Source organism: Pseudoliparis swirei, unplaced genomic scaffold, assembly GCF_029220125.1.
Source record: "Pseudoliparis swirei isolate HS2019 ecotype Mariana Trench unplaced genomic scaffold, NWPU_hadal_v1 hadal_25, whole genome shotgun sequence".
In the NCBI taxonomy this organism is placed as follows: Eukaryota; Metazoa; Chordata; class Actinopteri; order Perciformes; family Liparidae; genus Pseudoliparis; species Pseudoliparis swirei.
This window is the reverse complement of record NW_026613261.1, coordinates 285736-307326: the sequence shown is the minus strand read 5'-3', so window position 1 is coordinate 307326 and position 21591 is coordinate 285736. Positions and strand designations below refer to the sequence as shown.

Here is a 21591-nt window from a genome sequence, read left to right as displayed (position 1 = left end):
TGATGGGAGTTATTTGCTGTTGCCAGGCAACCAGCCGGCGTGTCGCGACGTCGTTCCACGTCTTTATGTTCCAAAGCCAAAGCAATGACTTGTTTACCTTTCTGTTTGTGTTTACAAACAAACGATCCAGCACGTTAGTCACTGAGCTGAGGAGCTGTTGCTAGGCAGGCTAAGCTAAGCTAACAGCCTCATCAGGAGTGACGTCCTCTCGGCTCAGCACGTTTCCCAAAGTGTGAAACTATTCCTGGAAGAGGAACGTCACACAGGAGCGTCCCCGTGTTCAGGACTTTGAACAAAACTTTATTGACTCCCCAGAGGAGACGGCCGGCAAGCCGGGGGTCAAACTCACCGTGGGCCTCAGCAGCGTCATGGCCGCCTCTTAAAGGGCCGGCGTCACTGAAACATAGAAATATTGTACATACGAACATGTCTCTAATATTATAACATGAATCCATTTAATGTGAAACCTTCATAATAAAAGCACGGAATATTTCAGTATAAAGTACTCCAACATATTGTTAAATAACTCTTTGCATTTGTTTATTGGAGTGTAGACATAAGAACATTTCTCTAATATTATGACATTAATCCATTTCATTTGAAACCTTCAAAATAAAAGCGTGGGATATTTTTGTCACATTTCTTGAATAAAATAAAATAAAACGATGTTCCTCTGAGTTACGGAACATGAGAGAAGGTCGCTGAGCAGTTATTTAGGGCTCGTCGTGTTTCTCACCTGTAAACGTCTGAGGCGTTCACACAGAACCCTTTAAAGCCCCCCCCCCACACACACACACACCAGACCACCTCATCGTGGTCCTCTGGAAGCAGACAGACTCGTCCTGGTGGTTTACTTGGTCTAATCGGTTTATTCACGTTCTCTTTACAACACGTTACACACAGTCATCAAGAGGGAGTTAGTGCTCTAAAAGTTAAGCCTCTAAATAAATGTAAACGAAAGAAAACGAAGAAAGAAAAATTTAAAGAAGCTCCAGTTTAAAATAAAGGAGGGTTATTGCGCAACTTTGACTAATACGGTTCACAGCGCATATAAAACGTAATTTAAAAAACCTCTTTTTAATCTTCTGTCTCATGTGAGACGCCGTGTGGCCGCTGGGAGCATTGCAGGGACATGACAAGTCTGCACTCCAACTGTGGGGGCTAATCTATGCTGATTCATATGGATTTCTGGCTTGGCTTTAACACGCCAGATAAATCCTCCTCCGGGGCTCCGCCCCACAGCGAGCACCTTCCTCCCCCTGTTATTCGTTTATTATAACCTCATCTCCTCATCCTCTCATCCCCTCCCCCTCCCCCCCCCATCATGTTCCCATCCTCTCGTGCAGCCACACGACTCCTTCCATAACACACAACATATTTCATTTATCCTCGATAAACAAAAAATAAATGTCTCAGAAAACATTATTGTTTTATTTAGGTGACGTCTTGTTGTTGATTTGTATAACATCTCATTTGTTTCGCACTCTTAGACACACATGAACATAAAACATGAAGAGAGCTAGCTATTATATAAATATGAGGCTTCCGTCCGGCGTCATCCGGGGTGCGCTCCCGTCCTCCGCCAGTAGGGGGCGGAAGGAAAGGAGAGCGTTGTGGCAACAGAAACGACTATAGAGGGAGGGGGAGGGGGGGGCATGACTTTAGGGGGAGGGGGTGGGGAGGCGTTCTGAAGGGCGAGCGAGAGGGCGTTCATTCGCCGAACATTGGGCGAACGATAGGGGAGGAGAGAGAGAGAGAGAGCTGTCCGTCATCGAGAGGAAAGAGAAGGAGGAAGGAGGAAGAGGAGGAGGAGCAGCGCATTGAGCTGTAGATAAGGAGAGAGCTTAGAGAGTAGAGTGGGTTGTGTAGAGGCCATTTTCACTGTGGGGGGGGGGGGAGTCTAGACTAAACGACAGGAAAGAGGAGGAGAGATAAAGAAAAGACAGAGAGGGAGAAAACAAGGGATGTGAGAGAGGAGATGAATCCCGAGATGGGAGCAGAGATGAAGAGAGAGAGAGAGAGAGAGAGATGAAGAGAGAGAGAGAGAGAGAGAGAGAGAGAGATGAAGAGAGAGAGAGAGAGAGAGAGAGAGAGAGAGAGAGAGAGAGAGATGAAGAGAGAGAGAGAGAGAGAGAGAGAGAGATGAAGAGAGAGAGAGAGAGAGAGAGATGAAGAGAGAGAGAGAGAGAGAGAGAGCATGCTAAATGAATGAGCCGTGTGTTGAGTGGATCAAACTGGACCTGAGAACTCGGAGGGCCCAGACCTCCTCCAGGTGAGACCCCTGATGTCAGACCCCCCCCCCCCCCCGTGACGTCATAGGTGGTCAGTCGCCGGCCGTGGAGTCAACGTGCCCCCCCCCCTCTTAGCAGAGGAATGTGCAGCTGTCATACTGTACAGCTCGTGGTGACACAAATAGTCCCTTTAGGGGGGGGGGGGGGCGACCTCCATTAGCCACATGAGGAGCACTCAGCGCCGAGGGGGGGGGGGCTTTATGTGCGTTGTTAGGGATTAAACGTTTACGTGTCGCCCAATGAGAGCGGACATGGGGGGGGGGGAGGGGGGTCTCTGTACAGCGGGGAGATAATGAGGGGAGATAATGGAGGTCGCGTCGGGCCGGAGAGAAAAGAGGAGAGAGCAGACTAGAGGAGTCAGACCTTTATCTACAGGAGAGAGAGAGGGAGAAGAGGGAAGAGGGGGAGAGAGAGGAGAGAGAGAAGAGGGGAGAGAGAGAGAGAAGAGGGAAGAGGGGGGAGAGAGAGAGAGAAGAGGGAAGAGGGGGGGAGAGAGAGAGAGGGAGAAGAGGGGGGGAGCAGACTAGAGGAGTGGAGAGGCAGTCATGGGGGAGTCAGACCTTTATCTACAGGAGAGAGAGAAGGAGAAGAGGGAGAAGAGGGGGGGAGAGAGAGAGGAAGAGAAACAGGATAGAGCGGTTAGCATATAGATCACTTCTGTAATTTGAATGAACAAGAAAAGTCGTGAGAGGGAAAGGAAGGTGGAGAGAGGAGGAGGAGGAGGAGGAGGAGGAGGGAGGGACTCTGACACGTCGAAGGAAAGGAAAGGAAGAGGAAGGTGACTCGTGGTCGTCGTCGTGGAGACGGAGGAACCAGAGGCTGTCGGTATCAGCCCCCCCCCCCCGTTTCTATCTTCTGAGCGTGAGCTGGTTGGCGAGGCGGGACAGGAAGCTCCTCCCCCCCCGCCCCTCGCCGCCGGGCCCCTCCTCCCCATCGTGGCGGGTCAGCTGCAGCTCAATGGTCATCAGCACTGCCCTCCCCTCCTGCTCCACCCCTCCCCCACCCACCACCACCCCCCCCACCTTCGGGTGGGCGGGCCGGAGCAGCCGGGCGGCGAGCCCGCCCCCCCGGCCCCGCCCCGCATCCTATTTCTTATCCTTGCGCGACTCCTGCTTCTTCTTCTCCGAGGCGGCCGCCTTCACCTTGGAGGGGTCGGCCGGCGGCACGGGGCCCTGTGGGGGGGGGGACAGGGGAGGAGAGTCACTTCAGGAGGAAAGGAGCGAGGGAGGACGGAGGAGAGGAGGTGAGGATGAGAGGATGAGAGGTGGAGTTAGCAGGTGGAGCTGTGTGAAGAGGAGGAGAAAAAACACCTTTAGAGAGAGAGAGAGAGGGAGAGGGGAGAGAAAGAGAGAGAGAGTCCTTTTAGGGGAGGGGGTAGCAAGTGAGGGGGGGCGGTGTCCAGAGCTGTAAGGGGGTGACAAAACAGGTAACCTGCGTTAGGACGGGGCTCCATACACCTGTGATCACACACACACACACACACACACAAGCTCTCACACACACACACACACACACAAGCTCTCACACACACACACACACACACACACAAGCTCTCACACACACACACAAGCTCTCACACACACACACACAAGCTCTCACACACACACACACACACAAGCTCTCACACACACACACACAAGCTCTCACACACACACACAAGCTCTCACACACACACACACACACACAAGCTCTCACACACACACACACACACAAGCTCTCACACACACACACACACACACACACTCACATTTGACCTCGTGGATGAAATATTTCCAAGAGGCTCACATCCCATAATAACCTCTCACATCCCATAATAACCTCTCACATCCCATAATAACCTCTCACATCCCATAATAACCTCTCCTCACATCTCTTTTCTTGAAGTGTATTTTTTATCTTGTGTTTTATCTGATAAACGGTTAAAATAAAGAAGAATAAAGAAACGAGAAGCTTCTCTTCTCTCGCTGGACGTCCCGAAGAACAGAGGGAGGAGAACATCGAGAGAGAGGAGGAAGGAGGAAGGATGTAGGAGGAAGGATGTAGGAGGAAGGAGGAATGAGGAAGGAGGTAGGAGGTAGGAGGAATGAGGCAGGAGGAATGAGGTAGGAGGAATGAGGTAGGAGGTAGGAGGAATGAGGCAGGAGAAATGAGGAAGGAGGAATGAGGTAGGAGGAAGGAGGAATGAGGTAGGAGGAAGGAGGTAGGAGGAATGATGTAGGAGGAAGGAGGTAGGAGGTAGGAGGAATGAGGAAGGAGGAAGGAGGAATGAGGTAGGAGGTAGGAGGAATGAGGAAGGAGAAATGAGGAAGGAGGAATGAGGTAGGAGGAAGGAGGAATGAGGTAGGAGGAATGAGAAAGGAGGAACGAGGAATGAGGTAGGAGGTAGGAGGAATGATGTAGGAGGAAGGAGGTAGGAGGAAGGAGAAATGAGGTAGGATGAAGGAGGAATGAGGTAGGAGGAATGAGGAAGGAGGAACGAGGAATGAGGTAGGAGGTAGGAGGAATGATGTAGGAGGAAGGAGGTAGGAGGAAGGAGGAATGAGGTAGGAGGTATGAGGAAGGAGGAATGAGGTAGGAGGTAGGAGGAATGAGGCAGGAGGTAGGAGGAATGAGGCAGGAGAAATGAGGAAGGAGGAATGAGGTAGGAGGAAGGAGGAATGAGGTAGGAGGTAGGAGGAATGAGGAAGGAGAAATGAGGTAGGAGGAATGATGTAGGAGGAAGGAGGTAGGAGGTAGGAGGAATGAGGAAGGAGAAATGAGGAAGGAGGAATGAGGTAGGAGGAAGGAGGAATGAGGTAGGAGGTAGGAGGAATGAGGAAGGAGAAATGAGGAAGGAGGAATGAGGTAGGAGGAATGAGAAAGGAGGAACGAGGAATGAGGTAGGAGGAATGATGTAGGAGGAAGGAGGTAGGAGGTAGGAGGAATGAGGAAGGAGAAATGAGGAAGGAGGAATGAGGTAGGAGGAAGGAGGAATGAGGTAGGAGGAATGAGGAAGGAGGAACGAGGAATGAGGTAGGAGGAATGAGGAAGGAGGTAGGAGGAATGAGGTAGGAGGAATGAGGTAGGAGGTAGGAGGAATGAGGTAGGAGGTAGGAGGAACGAGGTAGGAGGTAGGAGGTAGGAGGTAAAGTGGAGCACAACAAATCCATCCGGAGGCCGGAGCCGAGGAAACTTAACCCCAAAGTTTAAACAGCTTCAGCTGCATTCTCTCTCCTGACCACCAGGGGGCGACTCCTCTGGTTGTATAGAAGTCTATGCTTCATGTGTTAAACACCCGAGGAAAGAGACTGAGCTATGTCAGGTGGAGAACCCCCCCACACTACCCCCCCCCTGCCTTGTAAACACACTCGAGAGCCCCTCCTCTTCCTCCTCCTCCCCCCCTCCTCCTCCTCCTCCTCCTCCCCCCCAAAGGGGCACTGCACCACACTTCAAAAGGAGGTGGGGGGAGACAGAAGGTAAGTGTCTGCCTCCTCCCGGCTGCTGAGGAGATGGTGACAGGTGAGCGGCGGGAGGAGGAGGAGGAGGAGGAGGGGAGAGGGAGGAGGAGGAGGAGGAGGAGGAGGATTTTCTGTCCAGAACCCACCTGAGGAGAGAGAGACTGGGAATCGAGTGATGTGATGAAGGTGGAGGAGGAGGAGAGGAGGAGGAGGAGGAGGAGGAGGGAGGGAGGAGGAAGACTGGGGACAAGATAAAAAGGAGAGTGAATGAGAGAGAGAGGGAGTGAAGTAAGGCGGGAAGGAGGGGGAGTGTGTGTGTCTATGTGTGTGTGTGTGTGTGTGTGTGTGTGTGTGTGTGTGTGTGTGTGTGTGTGTCTATGTGTGTGTGTGTGTCTATGTGTGTGTGTGTCTATGTGTGTGTGTGTGTCTATGTGTGTGTGTGTGTCTATGTGTGTGTGTGTGTCTATGTGTGTGTGTGTGTCTATGTGTGTGTGTGTGTCTATGTGTGTGTGTGTGTCTATGTGTGTGTATATATGTGTGTGTGTGTGTCTATGTGTGTGTGTGTGTCTATGTGTGTGTGTGTGTCTATGTGTGTGTGTGTGTGTGTGTCTATGTGTGTGTGTGTCTATGTGTGTGTGTGTGTCTATGTGTGTGTGTGTCTATGTGTGTGTGTGTGTGTCTATGTGTGTGTGTGTGTCTATGTGTGTGTGTGTCTATGTGTGTGTGTGTCTATGTGTGTGTGTGTCTATGTGTGTGTGTGTGTCTATGTGTGTGTGTGTGTGTGTGTGTGTGTGTGTGTCTATGTGTGTGTGTGTGTGTGTGTCTATGTGTGTGTGAACTCTTCTCCCACAACTCCACCTAATGGGGAGTAGCACACACCACAGGCTTCCTTTGTCCCTCTGTCTCCCATCTCCCCCTCCCCCCCTCCTCCTCCTCCTCCCCCTCCTCCTCCTCCCCCTCCTCCTCCTCCTCCTCCCTCGCTGTGCAGCAAACAGAAAGACACAGAAGTTGTGTCAGCACCTCCTAATGAGTCGATCTGATCACAACGCCCACCGGAGAGGAGGAGCAGGAGGAGGGGGGGGGGCATCGGGAGGGAGGAGCCTCCTGGGGAGGAGCCTCATGAGGGAGGAGCCTCATGAGGGAGGAGCCTCCTGGGGGAGGAGCCTCAGGAATAAAATAAATAAAGAATAAAACTAATACGGCCGCGTGAATGAACCTGGAGGTGACGGCATGCAGCCATTACAACACACCTCCTCCTCCTCCTCCTCCTCCTCCTCCTCCAGTGAGATGTGTCTGATTGATCTCCTCGGCCTGCAGCTCCAGACCATAACAGACCCGGTGATTTTCATTTGAGTCTCAGTGAGCAGAAATCAGCAGCCCCCCCCCCTCGACCCCTCCCCCCCATTCAGACAGCATTGTGTTCGGCCATTTCATTTCTCAGTCGCTGGTTTGACTCTCTACCCCGCGGCTGTTTACTCGCACCGCGCTGTTTGCCCCCCAGGGGAGGAGGAGGGGGGGGAGGGGGAGAAAGATGCAGATTAGAGGAGACGCTCCTCGAGGAAGGAGTCAGGACCAAAAAGTATTTAGCGTCGGGTGGATGTGATGGAGGAGGAAGAGAAGGAGGAGGAGGAGGGGGAGGAGGAGGAGGAGGAGGAGGAGGAACTTGCCTGTCTCTGCTGTGATCCCTCCTTCTTTTTCTTGCCATGTTTACTGGAAGAGGACAAAATAGAAAAGACAGTGTCACCGGGGTCACAGGGTCACAGGGTCACCGGGGTCACAGGGTCACGGGGTCACGAGGTCACGGGGTCACAGGGTCACAGGGTCACCAGGGTCACAGGGTCACAGGGTCACGGGGGCAGCCATAACACCTTGGTAATCTACCCCCCCGGCCTTAATCTCCCTCTAAAGGATCTTCATCAGAGAGGAGGAGGAGGGTCATCTCTTCCTCTCATCGCCATGGAGACGCTTCTCTCTACATCCTGGCCACGCAGGTGTCGGTGCCGGGGAGGGGCTCCGGCCGCCGCCCACGAGCAAGGCACTGACCTGACGCTGAGGCTGAAGACGCGGCGCGCCACCAGGAACCTCATCAGGTAGTAGATGACCACGACGAGGACCAGCAGGCCCAGGACCACGCCCACTATGGCGCCCGTTATCACGCCCGCCTGGATGGGCACTGGGGAGAGAGAGAGGGGGGGGGGGGTTAGAATGTATAGAGAGAGAGAGGGGTTAGAATTAGGGCTGGGCAACGATTAACATTTTTTATCGCGATTAATCGCATTTGTACACGCAAAATCCAATAATTAATTCAAAAGTAGTGTATAGCGCACTTCTATTTTAAATGTTGCTGAGATTAAACATCTCTCTTGTTCTGCCTGTTTTGTGATATACATGCCTAAAAGGTGCCTCATATTTCTAGACAAATAATATCGGCATTATAATTATTATAACTGAGGATTTTTTTAGTTGCCTATTTAGTGGAGCCCCTCAGGACGTGGTGCCCTCCCACAGCGCGTAGTGCGCTATGGGAGCGGCGGCGCTGGGAGGAGTTTATAGCACAAACAACAATGAACTAGTGGAGGCGGCGAGGTGCTCCGTGTTGCCAGATTGGAAATGGTGAAGTATCGTACCAAAGGCTCAACATGGTTGTATTTGGAGGATAATTATCGTGTATCTGGCAACCCTGAGATCGGTCGACCAATGACTGTTCTCTATACTGGGAGATACCATTTCCAAAACTTGTATGAAAACCCAGAGAAGCACAAATATCCGACGAAGCAAAATCCCGACGTTTTTGGAATCCCTGCCGGACGCATTGTTTAGGGCTCAGAAGCAGGACGTGTCCGGGGAAAGAGGACGTCTGGTCCCCCGATGTCCAGTCGTCCCCAGAGAGCAGCAGCACGTTGTGAAGCTGTCGCTTTGCAGTCCTCTCCTTTCATCCAGCTCGTGTATTCTCCGTGTGACGTGTGTCTCGAGGGCGTTTCATACCTGCCGTCATTTGTTGAGATTCTCCATGTTTGTTAAACCGCGAATGACTTTCTTTTCCGGCTCCGCAGCAATCAGTAGCAGACTTACAAAATAAAAGCCTGTGAGCAACACACTTTTACAATAATAAAATAAATAATAAAACCTGCGTTAACGTGCGATAAAATAATTGTCGGCGTTAATTAATTGATGCGTTAACGCAAGATTAACGCGTTAACGTGCCCAGCCCTAGTTAGAATGTATAGAGAGAGAGAGAGAGAGAGTCCCTCCCCCCCCCTCTCTCTCTCGCTCTCTCTCAGCGTGAGAGGACGTGTGGTTGCGGAGCAGAGGAGCATTGTTGGTTTAAAGGTGTTTTTTTCCGCGCTAAAGAGTGACTGGGTCTACAGGTATGTTTGTTGTGACTGTCTGTGAGTTCACGGAGGTTTTTGTTTGTGTGCGTTAGCAGCGTGCGGCTAGCGGGGAGCTAACCGGCGGGCTAACGGGGAGCTAGCAGGGTGCTAGAGTCATGGAGGACTTGAGCTTCCTCACGCGGGCACACGGCATTCGAGTGGCGCCGAGTTTCCCGTGCTCGGAGGAGGAGGATGAGGAGGAGGAGGAGGAGGAGGAGGTGGGGCTGGCAGTGGGCGACGTGGTCGTGAGGACTGCGTGAGGTCCGCTGCCCGTATGAACGGAGCGGTGGTTCTGTTCCTAGACAGCGTGCCGAAGGTGAACGAGGTGGTGGTGTCGGGTCATCAGAGGCATGTATGTGCCGGTGGCGCCGCTGGCCACACCGTCGGTTCGGGTCACCGTGGCCAACGTGCCTCCTTTTATAAAAGAGGAGGTGATTCTGAAGGAGCTGGTGAAGCACGGGAAGGTGGTGTCCCGGCTGAAGAAGATCCCCTCAGGGTGGAAGTCCTCCCGGATGAAACACGTGTGGTCCCACCGGAGGCATCTCTCCATGATCCTGAACAACAGGGGAGAAGAGCTCCGCCTCCGGGTGTTCATCAGGGTGGAGAGCTCCGCCTCCGGGTGTTCATCAGGGTGGAGAGCTCCGCCTCCGGGTGTTTATCAGGGGGAAGAGCTCCGCCTCCGGGTGTTCATCAGGGTGGAGAGCTCCGCCTCCGGGTGTTCATCAGGGTGGAGAGCTCCGCCTCCGGGTGTTCATCAGGGTGGAGAGCTCCGCCTCCGGGTGTTCATCAGGGTGGAGAGCTCCGCCTCCGGGTGTTCATCAGGGTGGAGAGCACAACTACCCCATCTACATCTCCTCAGGGAATGGGAGGTGCTTCATCTGTGGGGAGGGGCACAGAGCCAGGGACTGCCACCGGTGGAGAGCTGCTGAGCAGAACACCAGCAGGGCGGCTCCTCGGGGGCGGAGCCAGGGGGGGAGGGGGAGCAACCAGGGACTGCAGGTACCCAGAGGGGGGAGGAGGGAGAGCAGGCAGGAACTGGGGGCTCCCAGCAGGATGAGGAGGGAGAGCAGACAGAGATGGGGGGTGCCCAGCAGGTTGTGGAGGGGGAAGAGGAGGGGGGCACTGGTCCAGTCCAGCAAGGTGAGGAGGGAGAGGGGGAGACGGTCACAGGCCAGCAGGGTGAGGGTGAGGAGGTAGAAGAGGAGGAGAGGAGAGAGGAGGGAGGGGCTGGTGCAGACCAGGAGGGTGAGGAGGAGAGGAGAGAAGAGGGTGGGGCTGGGGCTGAGGTGGCCCGACAAGGTGAAGAGGAGGACAAAGGAGAGTCAGAGGAAGAGGGGGGGGCCAGAGAGGTGGTGCTGTCGGACAGTGAGGTGGACATGGAGGGGGAGGAGCCTCAGAGTCCCCCGGCTAAAGAGGAAGAGGGGGGAGGAAGGAGAAAACCCACAGGCCAAGAAGGTGACGGCGGGCAGACGGAGGTCGAGGAGGAGAGGGGCGGAGCCAGAGTCCAGCTCGGAGGAGGAAGGCTCCACCCCTCTTCCACACTACAGTGTGGAGGAGCTAAAAGACTTCCTCCGCAAGACGAAGCAGATGTGGCACGTAAAGGTGGAAGACCACTTCTGCAGAGACAAATTATTCCTCTCTGCCACCTTCCTCACGATGAAGACGAGAGAGGAGCCTTCACTCCACAGGAGGTCTACAGGCTGAAGAAGATCCTGTGACCTCAGGAAAGTGGAGGACGAGGAGAAGAGGGCGAGAGGCGAGGTCGACTGAGGGGGAACACCTCCTGGCTTCAGGGAGCAGCTTTTGTTTTTGTTATAAAAGAACTTGAGCATCATGAACAATTTTCTTTTTCAGGATCGGTGCTGCAGTCAAAGAGATTTGTGTTGATTGCAATTTGATTTATGTGGTGCACGGTTTGAAATAAAGTTTTTTCTAAAATCTCTCTCTCTCTCTCACACTCACTCACTCACTCACTCTCTCTCTCCCTCTCTCTCACACTCACACTCTCTCTCTCTCACTCACTCACTCACTCACTCTCTCTCTCTCTCTCTCTCTCTCACCCTTCTCAAACACCAGCAGCCGGACGCTGGAGGGCCGGCCCACGATGTCGGGGGGGTTCTTGGCGTCGCAGGTGAAGGTCCCGTTGTCATGGTAATCGAGGCCCTTCAGCAGGATGGAGCCGTCACGGCGACCCGGGTTCCCCACGAACTCTACGCGGTCCCTGAAGGGGCCCTTGTTGTCCACATAGGCCACGCCCCCGGTGTAGTGGAAGATCTGAGAGGAGACCATCGATCACACACCTCTGGTTGTATAGAAGCCTTCATGTGTTAAAGCTGCATTCTCTCTCCTGACCACCAGGGGGCGACTCCTCTGGTTGTATAGAAGTCTATGCTTCATGCATTACAGCTGCCTTCTCTCTCCTGACCACCAGGGGGTGACTCCTCTGGTTGTATAGAAGTCTATGCTTCATGCATTACAGCTGCCCTCTCCCTCCTGACCACCAGGGGGCTCTGGTTGTATAGAAGCCTTCATGTGTTACAGCTGCCCTCTCCCTCTGGTTGTATAGAAGCCTTCATGTGTTACAGCTGCCCTCTCCCTCTGGTTGTATAGAAGCCTTCATGTGTTACAGCTGCCCTCTCCCTTTGGTTGTGTAGAAGCCTTCATGTGTTACAGCTGCCCTCTCCCTCTGGTTGTGTAGAAGCCTTCATGTGTTACAGCTGCCCTCTCCCTCTGGTTGTGTAGAAGCTTACGGAGATGCTGTCCCGGGCCCCGTCGGCCCGGTAGGTCCAGGAGAACGTGACGTCGTCGGAGGTCCAGCGCCACGAGAAGAAGGAGCAGGAGAGACGCACGTCGGAGCCCAGCAGGGCGTGGCGCTCCCAGCCGGTGTAGATCACGATGGCCTGTGATTGGTCCGGCACTGAGGGGGGGGGGGCATTCATAAACAGCTCTCTACCCTCAATCAAGAGATATTAACATATTACTATCTCAATGACACAACTAAACACACAGACACACACACACACAGACACACACACACAGTTACACACAGACAGACACACACAGTTACAGACACACAGACACACAAAGTTACACACACACACACAAAGTTACACACACACAGACACACACACACAAAGTTACACACACAGACACACAAAGTTACACACACACAAAGTTAGACACACAAAGTTACACACACACACACACAAAGTTACACAGACACACAAAGTTAAACACACACACACAGACAGACACACACAAAGTTACACACACAGACACACAAAGTTACACACACACAAAGTTAGACACACAAAGTTACACACACAGACACACAAAGTTACACACACACAAAGTTACACACACACAGCGCTGTCAGACACACCTGTCCACAGCCTCCACAGGGGACCTTGTGCCTTAACCTTTGACCTCTGGAGGAACATCCCCTTAACCTTTGACCTCTATATTTACATCCCCTCTTCAACAGACACAACAGGATCCCAGTGGATCTCTCTCTCTCACTCTCTCTCTCTCTCTCTCACCGGTTCCCAGGAGGACGAGCGACGCCAGCGCCAGCAGCGTGAACATGGTTGTGTTTTCTTCTCCGGAGCCCGAGAAGAGAGGAAAGAGACGGAGGTGAAGAAGATCCCAGTGAAAGGAGGAGAGAGACGGAGGAACAACAGGAAAAAAAACTCCAGCGTCCAGCGGTTTATAGCCGACCCCCCCCCCCAGGGCCGGCCGTCACTCCTCCCACCTCCTCCTCCTCCTCTTCATCTTCTCCTCCTCCCCTACTCCGGACAATTCTCTCCATTCCGCCAAACAAAGTGAACACGTCATGTGGCGATGTGGAAACAAGGTGCCAGATGACACCCACAGGTGTCTGGATGGAGAGAGAGAGGGGAGAGAGAGAGAGAGAGAGAGAGAGAGAGAGAGAGAGAGAGAGATGGAGGGAGAGAGAGATGGAGGGAGAGAGGGAGAGAGAGAGAAAGAGGGAGAGAGAGGAGAGAGGGAGAGAGAGATGGAGGAGAGAGGAGAGAGAGAGATGGAGGGAGAGAGAGAAAGAGGGAGAGAGAAAGAGGGAGAGAGAGATGGAGGGAGAGAGAAAGAGGGAGAGAGAGAGAGAGATGGAGGGAGAGAGGAGAGAAAGAGTGTGTGTGTTTGCTGCTCACATGTACACATTGCACAGGGAGGCCTCAAGTCTGTTTACATTGGAGGGATGGAGGTGGAGGGGTGGAGGGATGGAGGTGGAGGGATGGTGATGGAGGGATGGAGGGATGGAGGTGGAGGGATGGAGGGATGGTGATGGAGGGATGAAGGGAGGGGATCCGGCACGAGGTCATCCCAGTCCGCTCTCTCCGTGCACTCTGCACTTCTCACCCCAAACAAAGACCTCTTTGCCCTCCGTCTCATCCCTCGCTCCACATTCCTGACGTCGAGCCCTCGAGGAGACAAAGGAGGGAGAGACAATGGAGGGAGAGAGAGACAAAGGAGGCAGAGAGAGACGGGAGCCGACTGGCAGACGCCCGACTCGTCAATGGTGCGTTTCATTCTCTCCCTCTCTTTCTCTCTCTCTCTCTCTCTCTCTCTCTCTCTCTCTCTCTCTCTCTCTCTCTCTCTCTCTCTCTCTCCTGCTGTTCTACACAAAGCTGTATATTCTCAGACACGTCGCCCACTCCTCAATGTTCCAGTAACACGGACGCCGTCAGAGAGAGGGGGGGCTATATATAGATGGGGTGCTACGAGAGAGAGAGAGAGAGAAGGTCTCATTCCATCTTTCTTTCACGTCTTAAATATGCATTTATGCTCTAATTAACGATCCTTCTCCACACACAGACACACACAGACACAGACACACACACACACACACACACACACACGAGGGTGCAGGGCAAGGAGCTACTTGACGACGTTGCCCACGTCCCTGAAGCCTCCTCCCCCCCCTAAAGCATTTAACAATTTAGCCCCCCCCCTCCTCCACCCCCCGTTGGCTGGAGGAGGAGGAGGAGGAAGAGGCCTCCATCCCTTCAGCTGCTTTACCCACTGAGGAGACTTTATGGGGGGGGGGAGGAATGGGGGAGATATGGGGGGGTGTTGCATCACCTGAACATGACGAGTTCATTCAGAACATCAAATAGTTGGAAAAAGTTCAAAAGGAAACAGATTAAAGGACCAATGAGGAGTAGCGGGGGGGGGGGGGGGAGGAGCCAATGAGAGGGCTCCTCAGGTCACCTGTTGGGGGGAGCCAATGAGAGGGCTCCTCAGGTCACCTGTTGGGGGGTGGAGCTAATGAGAGGGCTCCTCAAGTCACCTGTTGGGGGGAGCCAATGAGAGGGCTCCTCAGGTCACCTGTTGGGGGAGCCAATGAGAGGGCTCCTCAGGTCACCTGCTGGTGGGGGTGGAGCTAATGAGAGGGCTCCTCAAGTCACCTGTTGGGGGCGGGGAGCCAATGAGAGGCTCCTCAGGTCACCTGTTGGGGGTGGAGCTAATGAGAGGCTCCTCAAGTCACCTGTTGGGGAGCCAATGAGAGGCTCCTCAGGTCACCTGTTGGGGGGGGTGGAGCTAATGAGAGGGCTCCTCAGGTCACCTGTTGGGGGGGGGGAGCCAATGAGAGGGCTCCTCAGGTCACCTGTTGGGGGGGGGGGAGCCAATGAGAGGGCTCCTCAGGTCACCTGTTGGGGGGGGGGAGCCAATGAGAGGGCTCCTCAGGTCACCTGTTGGGGGGGGGGGAGCCAATGAGAGGGCTCCTCAGGTCACCTGTTCGGGGGGCATGAATGAAATGTAAATGGTGGCGCGCTGGCGGCTGCAATGCATTGTGGGTGTGAAATGTTGAGAGGAGGCGTGACATCATCTGAAAGGTTAACGGAACAACATGGTGACCTCATCGGGACAAGGAGACGCTCTGTCCCCCCCCCCCCCGTTGCCGGGGAGAGATGTCACAGAGAGCGCCAGACGAGGGGGAGGGATGGAGAGAGGGAGGGATGGAGAGAGAACAAACGCATTGTTCTGGCGGGTGGAGAACAGAGGCTATTGTGAACGAGACAGAGACCTCATGAGGGAGGGGGTGGAATCCATAAACCTTCAGGACACTCATACTATGTATATATATATCTAAAAAATATATATAACAAATATTTTATATGTATGAAAATATGCAATATATTTTATACATATATGTAATTTATATATATGAACATATTTTATACATGAATACATATATTTCTCTGGAATATATATATTTTTATATATATATTAGTGCTGTGAAAAATAACGCGTTAACTCAGTTAATTCAATTACAGGTTTAACTAGTTGGTTTTTTTAAACGCATTTAACGCATGCGCAAAATGAGCTTCCAATCCACCTCTTCAATCTGAACTCTGTCCGCTCTCATGCAGACGGTCTGTTCATCGGTAATGATCCTTCCGCAGGTTCACCTCCGGAAACCTTGTCACGACTTCTACTTCCTGTAGATCAGGGTCTCAACACGTCGATCGCGACCTGCCAGTCGATCGCGGCGTAGTGTCGGTAGATCGCATGACATTAAAGAGATTGGCCCGCCCCCTGACATGTTCTCTAGAGCACGTCTTTGTTCTTTTATTAAACTAAACGTCTGTTGTTGATCGTATCTCCACAGCAGCATGTCATTTCTGTCTCTACGCGTTGCGTTAACACTTATCGATCTCCGTCTGGCGCGCCACAGAGCTCCGTGCGCGCGCATCGGGACCGAGCAAAACAAAAGTCACTTGTCAATCTGTCCACCTGTCCGGGCCGGTGAGGTTTCAGCTTTGCAGCGGTGTCCCCGCCGTCCCTTTCATCACGGCCCAGTTCATGAAGAAAACCCACACAGTCAGTTTGCCTCAGCAGCTGCTAGAGGAAGACTAGAGGCCTTTAGATTGTATCATGGTGGAGTTAATGGTTGACAAACAAGAGAAAAATGTTCTGTTTAACCTCCTGTTACCTTTACATTTACTAACATATTTTACCCTCGGGGTCAATTTGACCCCAGCAATTAAAACCTCCAGAAAATTATTAGAATTAATATTGCTTCCCAAGTTTAAGTGTGAGGTACTTTATGTTTGTTTGTTGACTACCTAAATAGCCCTTTAAAGAAATAAAGAAGTTGATATTTCTGATATGTTTGACAGTGAAAAACAGCCTGGGGTCAAATTGACCCCAAAGAACACCGACATTAAACATTGAATGGGGTCAAATTGACCCGAAAGGTAACAGGAGGGTTAAACATTCTGTTTAGGATGAAGATGTATTAATGTTCCATATGGAAGAAAACTGCTAAATAACTGCTGAGTTGCAGCACCATTGTATAGAAGAATGTATAAATGTATATATCCGTCTTGTCATAAATCTCTATGTTCTCACAAAATATACCGAGAATATCGGTAATATGTGATTAATCATGATTAATCCACAAAAACCTGTGATTAACCCGATTAAAAATGTTAAGCGTTTCACAGCCCTAATATATATATACACCATATCATTTTTTTTTTTTAATATACATATAAAATACATATATATTTAAATATATATTTTATAAATAAATAGAGCCGGTGACCCCCCCCCCCCCCCCAGCAGCCTCTGATTGGCTCAGGGCCGTTCGTGGATTCCCATCATATGACGCCAGCTGATTGCTCCTCGCCGTCGTTTCCATGGCGAGGCGGCACTCTGACCGCCCTCTCGTTACCGCACACCGGAGTCGGCACGGCAACCACTCAGCAGTTACCAGCTGCTCCCCCTGACCCCTGACCGCACTGTTTACTGTCAGGCCTCAAATCAATAAACACAAACCACGGGGACAAAGTGGACCACGCCTTTATTTAGAAACAAGATATTTACACACACCGACGGCAGGATTCAATACTACTGATCATCAGTGGTGATGATCAGTAGTATTGGTGATCAGTAGTATTGGTGATCAGTAGTAATCCTCCGGGTCACCTTTCTCCCCCTGGTTCTGAATCTGCTGCTGTTTCTTGTACAAGTCAGCAATCTGGAGAGAGAGAGAGAGAGATTGCATTAGAGGGGGAGGAGCAGATCAAGACTGCAATAAGTTTCATTTTTCATCTCGAGCTTTGAAGTCTGACGAGTTCACTCCAGTGAGGACGAGGAACCGGGAAGAAGAAGCAGCCTGAAATATCTACAATATCACAATTTGTATCAAAACCACCAGAACCCCGGTGGTCCCATCGGGTCCCTTCCGGCTGTGGGCCGGTCCAGTGTCCTCGCGCTCGGAGGTTCTGGAGTCAGCGGGTTGTGGGCGTCGGCTTGTTCTCATGAAACAACGATGAGCCGAGAAACAACGACTTTCAATCATTGAATGAACGCCGGAGGCTTCGTCAACAACAACACGGCCACGCTCCAGAACCAGAGAGAGAGAGAGTGAGTGTGTGTGTGTGTGAGAGAGAGTGTGAGTGAGTGAGTGTGTGTGTGAGAGAGAGAGTGAGTGTGTGTGTGTGAGAGAGTGAGTGTGAGTGAGTGTGAGTGTGAGTGTGAGTGAGTGTGAGTGTGAGTGTGAGTGTGTGTGTGTGTGTACACACCTCTCCTGTATAATTCACTGTACCTGAGCTCCGGACGTGGCGTCCTCGGGCTTCTTGTCGTCTCTGATCCGAAGGAAACGAGGGAACCTCAGAGAGATGCCCTTCACCGGGTCCACCTGAGGGCCAGCAGAACCAGTCAGGACCAGTCAGAACCAGTCAGGACCAGTCAGGACTAGTCAGGACCAGTCACAACCAGTCAGGACTAGTCAGGACCAGTCACGACCAGTCAGGACCAGTCACAACCAGTCAGGACTAGTCACAACCAGTCACGACCAGTCAGGACCAGTCACAACCAGTTAGGACCAATCACAACCAGTTAGGACCAGTCAGGACTAGTCACAACCAGTCAGGACTAGTCAGGACCAGTCAGGACTAGTCAGGACCAGTCACAACCAGTCAGGACCAGTCACAACCAGTCAGGACCAGTCACAACCAGTCAGGACTAGTCACAACCAATCAGGACCAGTCAGGACTAGTCAGGACCAGTCACAACCAGTCAGGACTAGTCACAACCAGTCAGGACTAGTCAGGACCAGTCAGGACTAGTCACAACCAGTCAGGACCAGTCACAACCAGTTAGGACCAGTCAGGACTAGTCACAACCAGTCAGGACCAGTCAGAACTAGTCACAACCAGTCAGGACCAGTCACAACCAGTCAGGACCAGTCACAATCAGTCAGGACTAGTCAGGACCAGTCAGAATCAGTCAGGACCAGTCACGACCAGTCACGACCAGTCAGGACCAGTCAGGACCAGTCAGGACTAGTCAGGACCAGTCACAACCAGTCAGGACCAGTCACAACCAGTCAGGACCAGTCAGGACCAGTCAGAACCAGTCAGTACTAGTCAGGACCAGTCACAACCAGTCAGGACCAGTCACAACCAGTCAGGACTAGTCAGGACCGGTTCTGCAGGGGGGCACGCCCCTAGAAGTCGTCTTGACTTTCGCCGTTGAAGCTATTAGTGCGAACACATCAAACGTTTGAATCTTCTTGTAATTCTTGTTTGTGAATGTTGATCTCTTTAATCTCTCTCCTAATCTCTCTCCTCTCTGGTGTCGTTGATCATTTCCTCTCGTTTTTCTTCCGAGGCTCCAGAAGGGAAACGGACGAGGGAGGAGCTTATCTCTGTGACGATACATTGTGACTCGTTGAGAGTTGTTTGTCTGGGCGTGTTCCTCCTGGAGGAGGAGGAGCCCCGAGGACTAGCTAACCTGCCCGGTAACCGTCTGCCAGCAGTCGATTGGCTCCTCTCAGCCGACCTCCACTTGTACATTTAAAAACGACCTTTGACCTGCAACGTATTTCTTTGATAAAGAAACATCACGGAGTTCCGCCGTGCCTTCCTTTCGGGTCGGGTAATGTTCTGGTGTGTTCTGGTTTGGTGTGTTCTGGTGATGTTCTGGTGGTGTCTTCTGGTGATGTTCTGGTGATGTTCTGGTGTGTTCTGGTGTGTTCTGGTGATGTTCTGGTGGTGTTCTGGTGATGTTCTGCTGTGTTCTGGTGTGTTCTGGTGTGTTCAGGTGAACTTCACGAGCTCCGAGAGTCTAATGCGCAATAAACAAGAATCTGTTCCATTAAACCTCTTCCCTTCTTTAACTCAATTCTGAGACTCTATAACTCAATTGGACGAGTGTGTGTGTGTGTGTGTGTGTGTGGGGTGTGTGTGTGTGTCTCTGTGTGTGTGTAGGTGTGTGTGTGTGTGTGTGTGTGTGTGTGTGTGTGTGTGTGTGTGTGTGTGTGTGTGTGTGTCTGTGTGTGTGTGTGTGTGTGTGTCTGTGTGTCTGTGTGTGTGTGTGTGTGTGTGTGTGTGTGTGTGTGTGTGTGTGTGTGTGGGTGTGTGTGTGTGTGTGTGGCTGACCAGTCCCATGGCGGCCTTGTAGACGGGTGACAGCGACAGGTCGGCGCACTTCACCTCCCAGACCTGGGCGGCGTCCAGCCACACGTCGGGCTCCGCCGATTGGTCGATGCGGTAGTAGGGGCGGGGCTTGAGCAGAGAAAAATCCTGGAAAAGAAAAAAGAAGGAAAGAAGTAGAAAAAAGAGAAGAAGAAGAAGGAGAAGATGGAGAGGAAGAAGAAGATGGAGAAGAAGAAACATTAGTGGGTGAGGAACAGTTGAATGTTTATTGTGATGAAGAAGTTGATTAAAACTCATGACGATGTTAGAAATTATTTATTTATTTTAACTCAGGCTCTAGTCTCGAGAGACACGCTGGAAAACTAAAATAAAAAAAAATAAAGAGGAGCAGAGGGCAAGAGGAAGCGAGGAGGGAAGAAGAGGAGGGGAGGAGCCTCAGCCGCTACCTGCTCGCCCGAGGGCCGGGTCTCAAACCCACTTCATCACCGACATGAAAGAGTTGCTCCTTGAAGTGTGCTCGCCTTTTGTTACCGGGTAGAAGAGACGGGGAGTAACCTTGCCGCTCAGCTCTAGCCCCGCCCCCTCCTGTGAGGAAACTGTCGACTGAAAGTGTTTTTTCCTCCTCCATACGATGTGTTGACACCAGAGTCTGGTTCTGGTTCTGCCGCGCACGAATGGGTCTGGGTCAGGAGGAAGGAGACTCCGGTTCCCCCTCACGGTGCGTTCAATGACACGCCGCTGAATCACAACGAGCCGCGAAGCGGCCAATGAAACGCTGATCCTCACCAGACACTCAGGAATCATTACACTTCACCCGACAGCTCAAAATCAGCTTTTGATGGTTATGAAATATAACGATGCGTCTCCACCACGCCGACATCAGTGCTGAGACACAGAGATATATATATATCTAAAAATATAAATATTGAAATATATAGATATATAGATGTACAGATATTAATATATATATAAATACATGTAATTATATAGAGAAATAAATATAAAGAGAAATAAATAAATAATTATATATAGAAATACATATATAGAGAAAATATATATGTATAGAGAGAGAGAAATATATATATATAGAAATACATATATATTGAAGTAAACATATATATATTTCAATATATATATTGAGATAAAGATATATATATATATATGCAGGAGCCATTTCACCGTGATGCAAATATCGGTGTTGTTTACGCCTGCGTTCTGAGGGCAGATGTGAAGACGCACATTCAAAGAGACTAATTATAATCAAGTGCAGGTGTTGATGCTGCGAGAAATGCTTCAGTCTGCAAACTGTGCAGCATTAATGGTGCGGCAAGAAAAAAGAAAAGAGTAGAAGAAAGTTTGACTTTATGTTTAGTTGTTAAACTGGAGACTTTACGACATCCTCAGTCGAAGCCACTTAAACAAGGAGAACTCCACCCACTAAAAGGAACGCTTGTATTTAATTATTTACCCCGCGTTGCCTTGAACAAGTCAGGCTGACCACCGTTATCTGCCGATTATCTTCTAGTCTCTAGATGTCACACAAGGTGAGAACAAAAGAAAAGGGATGATGGAGGAGGAGGAGGAGTGAGAATAGAGTCAATCGTCTCCGCGTCTGGACTCCGGTTGGCCTGCAGCAACTCGGCCACACCAGCAGCTCGCCTAACTCCCCATCCATCACTTCCAGACGGAGGCCTCATTACAAAGCACCACAGAACGGGCTGCACTGGGGGGGGAGGAGGAGGAGGAGGAGGTAACACCACCACCTCTATCAGCGTTTCACTGGCATTCTGCACTGTGCAGCAGTTTGTACCAGAGTCTAAACCCTTAACCCTTTCAGGCGACTTCACTCCTCTAAAACAAACGGGGAATATTATCTCAATATTAGTTCCTGAAACATTTCTACATTTAGTTCATAATGTTTGAGTGTTATCGGTGAAACGAGCGCTTTGCGATCTCAAAGATTCACTTTCTGTATTTTTGTAATTCCTTTTCGGCGACGTGTTGGGATTAGCAGACGCCATGTGGACATTTATTTTTAGAGGGGGGGATACCTGAGCTTATTTCTGCCACTTCTCTCATCTTGGCA

The 21591-nt window shown here is 51.4% G+C and overlaps 2 protein-coding genes across 3 annotated transcripts in view; both read right to left on the bottom strand.

Annotated features, from left to right (window-relative positions):
- Positions 1–3333: 3333 nt before the first annotated feature.
- Positions 3334–12779, bottom strand: mpz (myelin protein zero). 2 transcript variants are annotated; one of them, XM_056410643.1, is made up of 6 exons: positions 12639–12779; positions 11850–12016; positions 11160–11373; positions 7772–7901; positions 7396–7438; positions 3334–3463 (listed from the first exon to the last, which is right to left on the bottom strand). In XM_056410643.1, the coding sequence occupies exons 1-6, from the start codon at positions 12682–12684 to the stop codon at positions 3377–3379; spliced, it is 687 nt and encodes a 228-aa protein (XP_056266618.1). In that variant the 5' UTR covers positions 12685–12779; the 3' UTR covers positions 3334–3376. The 2 variants fall into 2 exon arrangements, with proteins under 2 accessions (XP_056266618.1, XP_056266619.1); XM_056410644.1 differs by lacking the exon at positions 3334–3463 and adding an exon at positions 3557–3695.
- Positions 12780–16907: 4128 nt separating this feature from the next.
- Positions 16908–21591, bottom strand: part of lig1 (ligase I, DNA, ATP-dependent) — a 42212-nt gene continuing 37528 nt past the window's right edge. Inside the window, exons 25-27 of the mRNA XM_056410663.1 lie at positions 19509–19652; positions 17672–17764; positions 16908–17101 (exon numbers count right to left, since the gene is read on the bottom strand). Of these exons, the coding sequence (XP_056266638.1) occupies positions 17027–17101; positions 17672–17764; positions 19509–19652 (312 nt within the window). The 3' untranslated portion in view covers positions 16908–17026. The remainder of the gene's footprint in view (positions 17102–17671; positions 17765–19508; positions 19653–21591) is intronic.

Coding starts and splice junctions, on each gene's coding strand:
- mpz (XM_056410643.1), bottom strand. CDS start 12,684: ATGTTCACGCTGCTGGCGCTGGCGTCGCTCGTCCTCCTGGGAACCG. Junction 7,902..11,159: donor GCTGCTGGTGTTTGAGAAGG/GTGAGAGAGAGA, acceptor CTCTCTCCCCAG/TGCCCATCCAGGCGGGCGTG. Junction 7,439..7,771: donor GTCTTCAGCCTCAGCGTCAG/GTCAGTGCCTTG, acceptor GTCCTCTTCCAG/TAAACATGGCAAGAAAAAGA.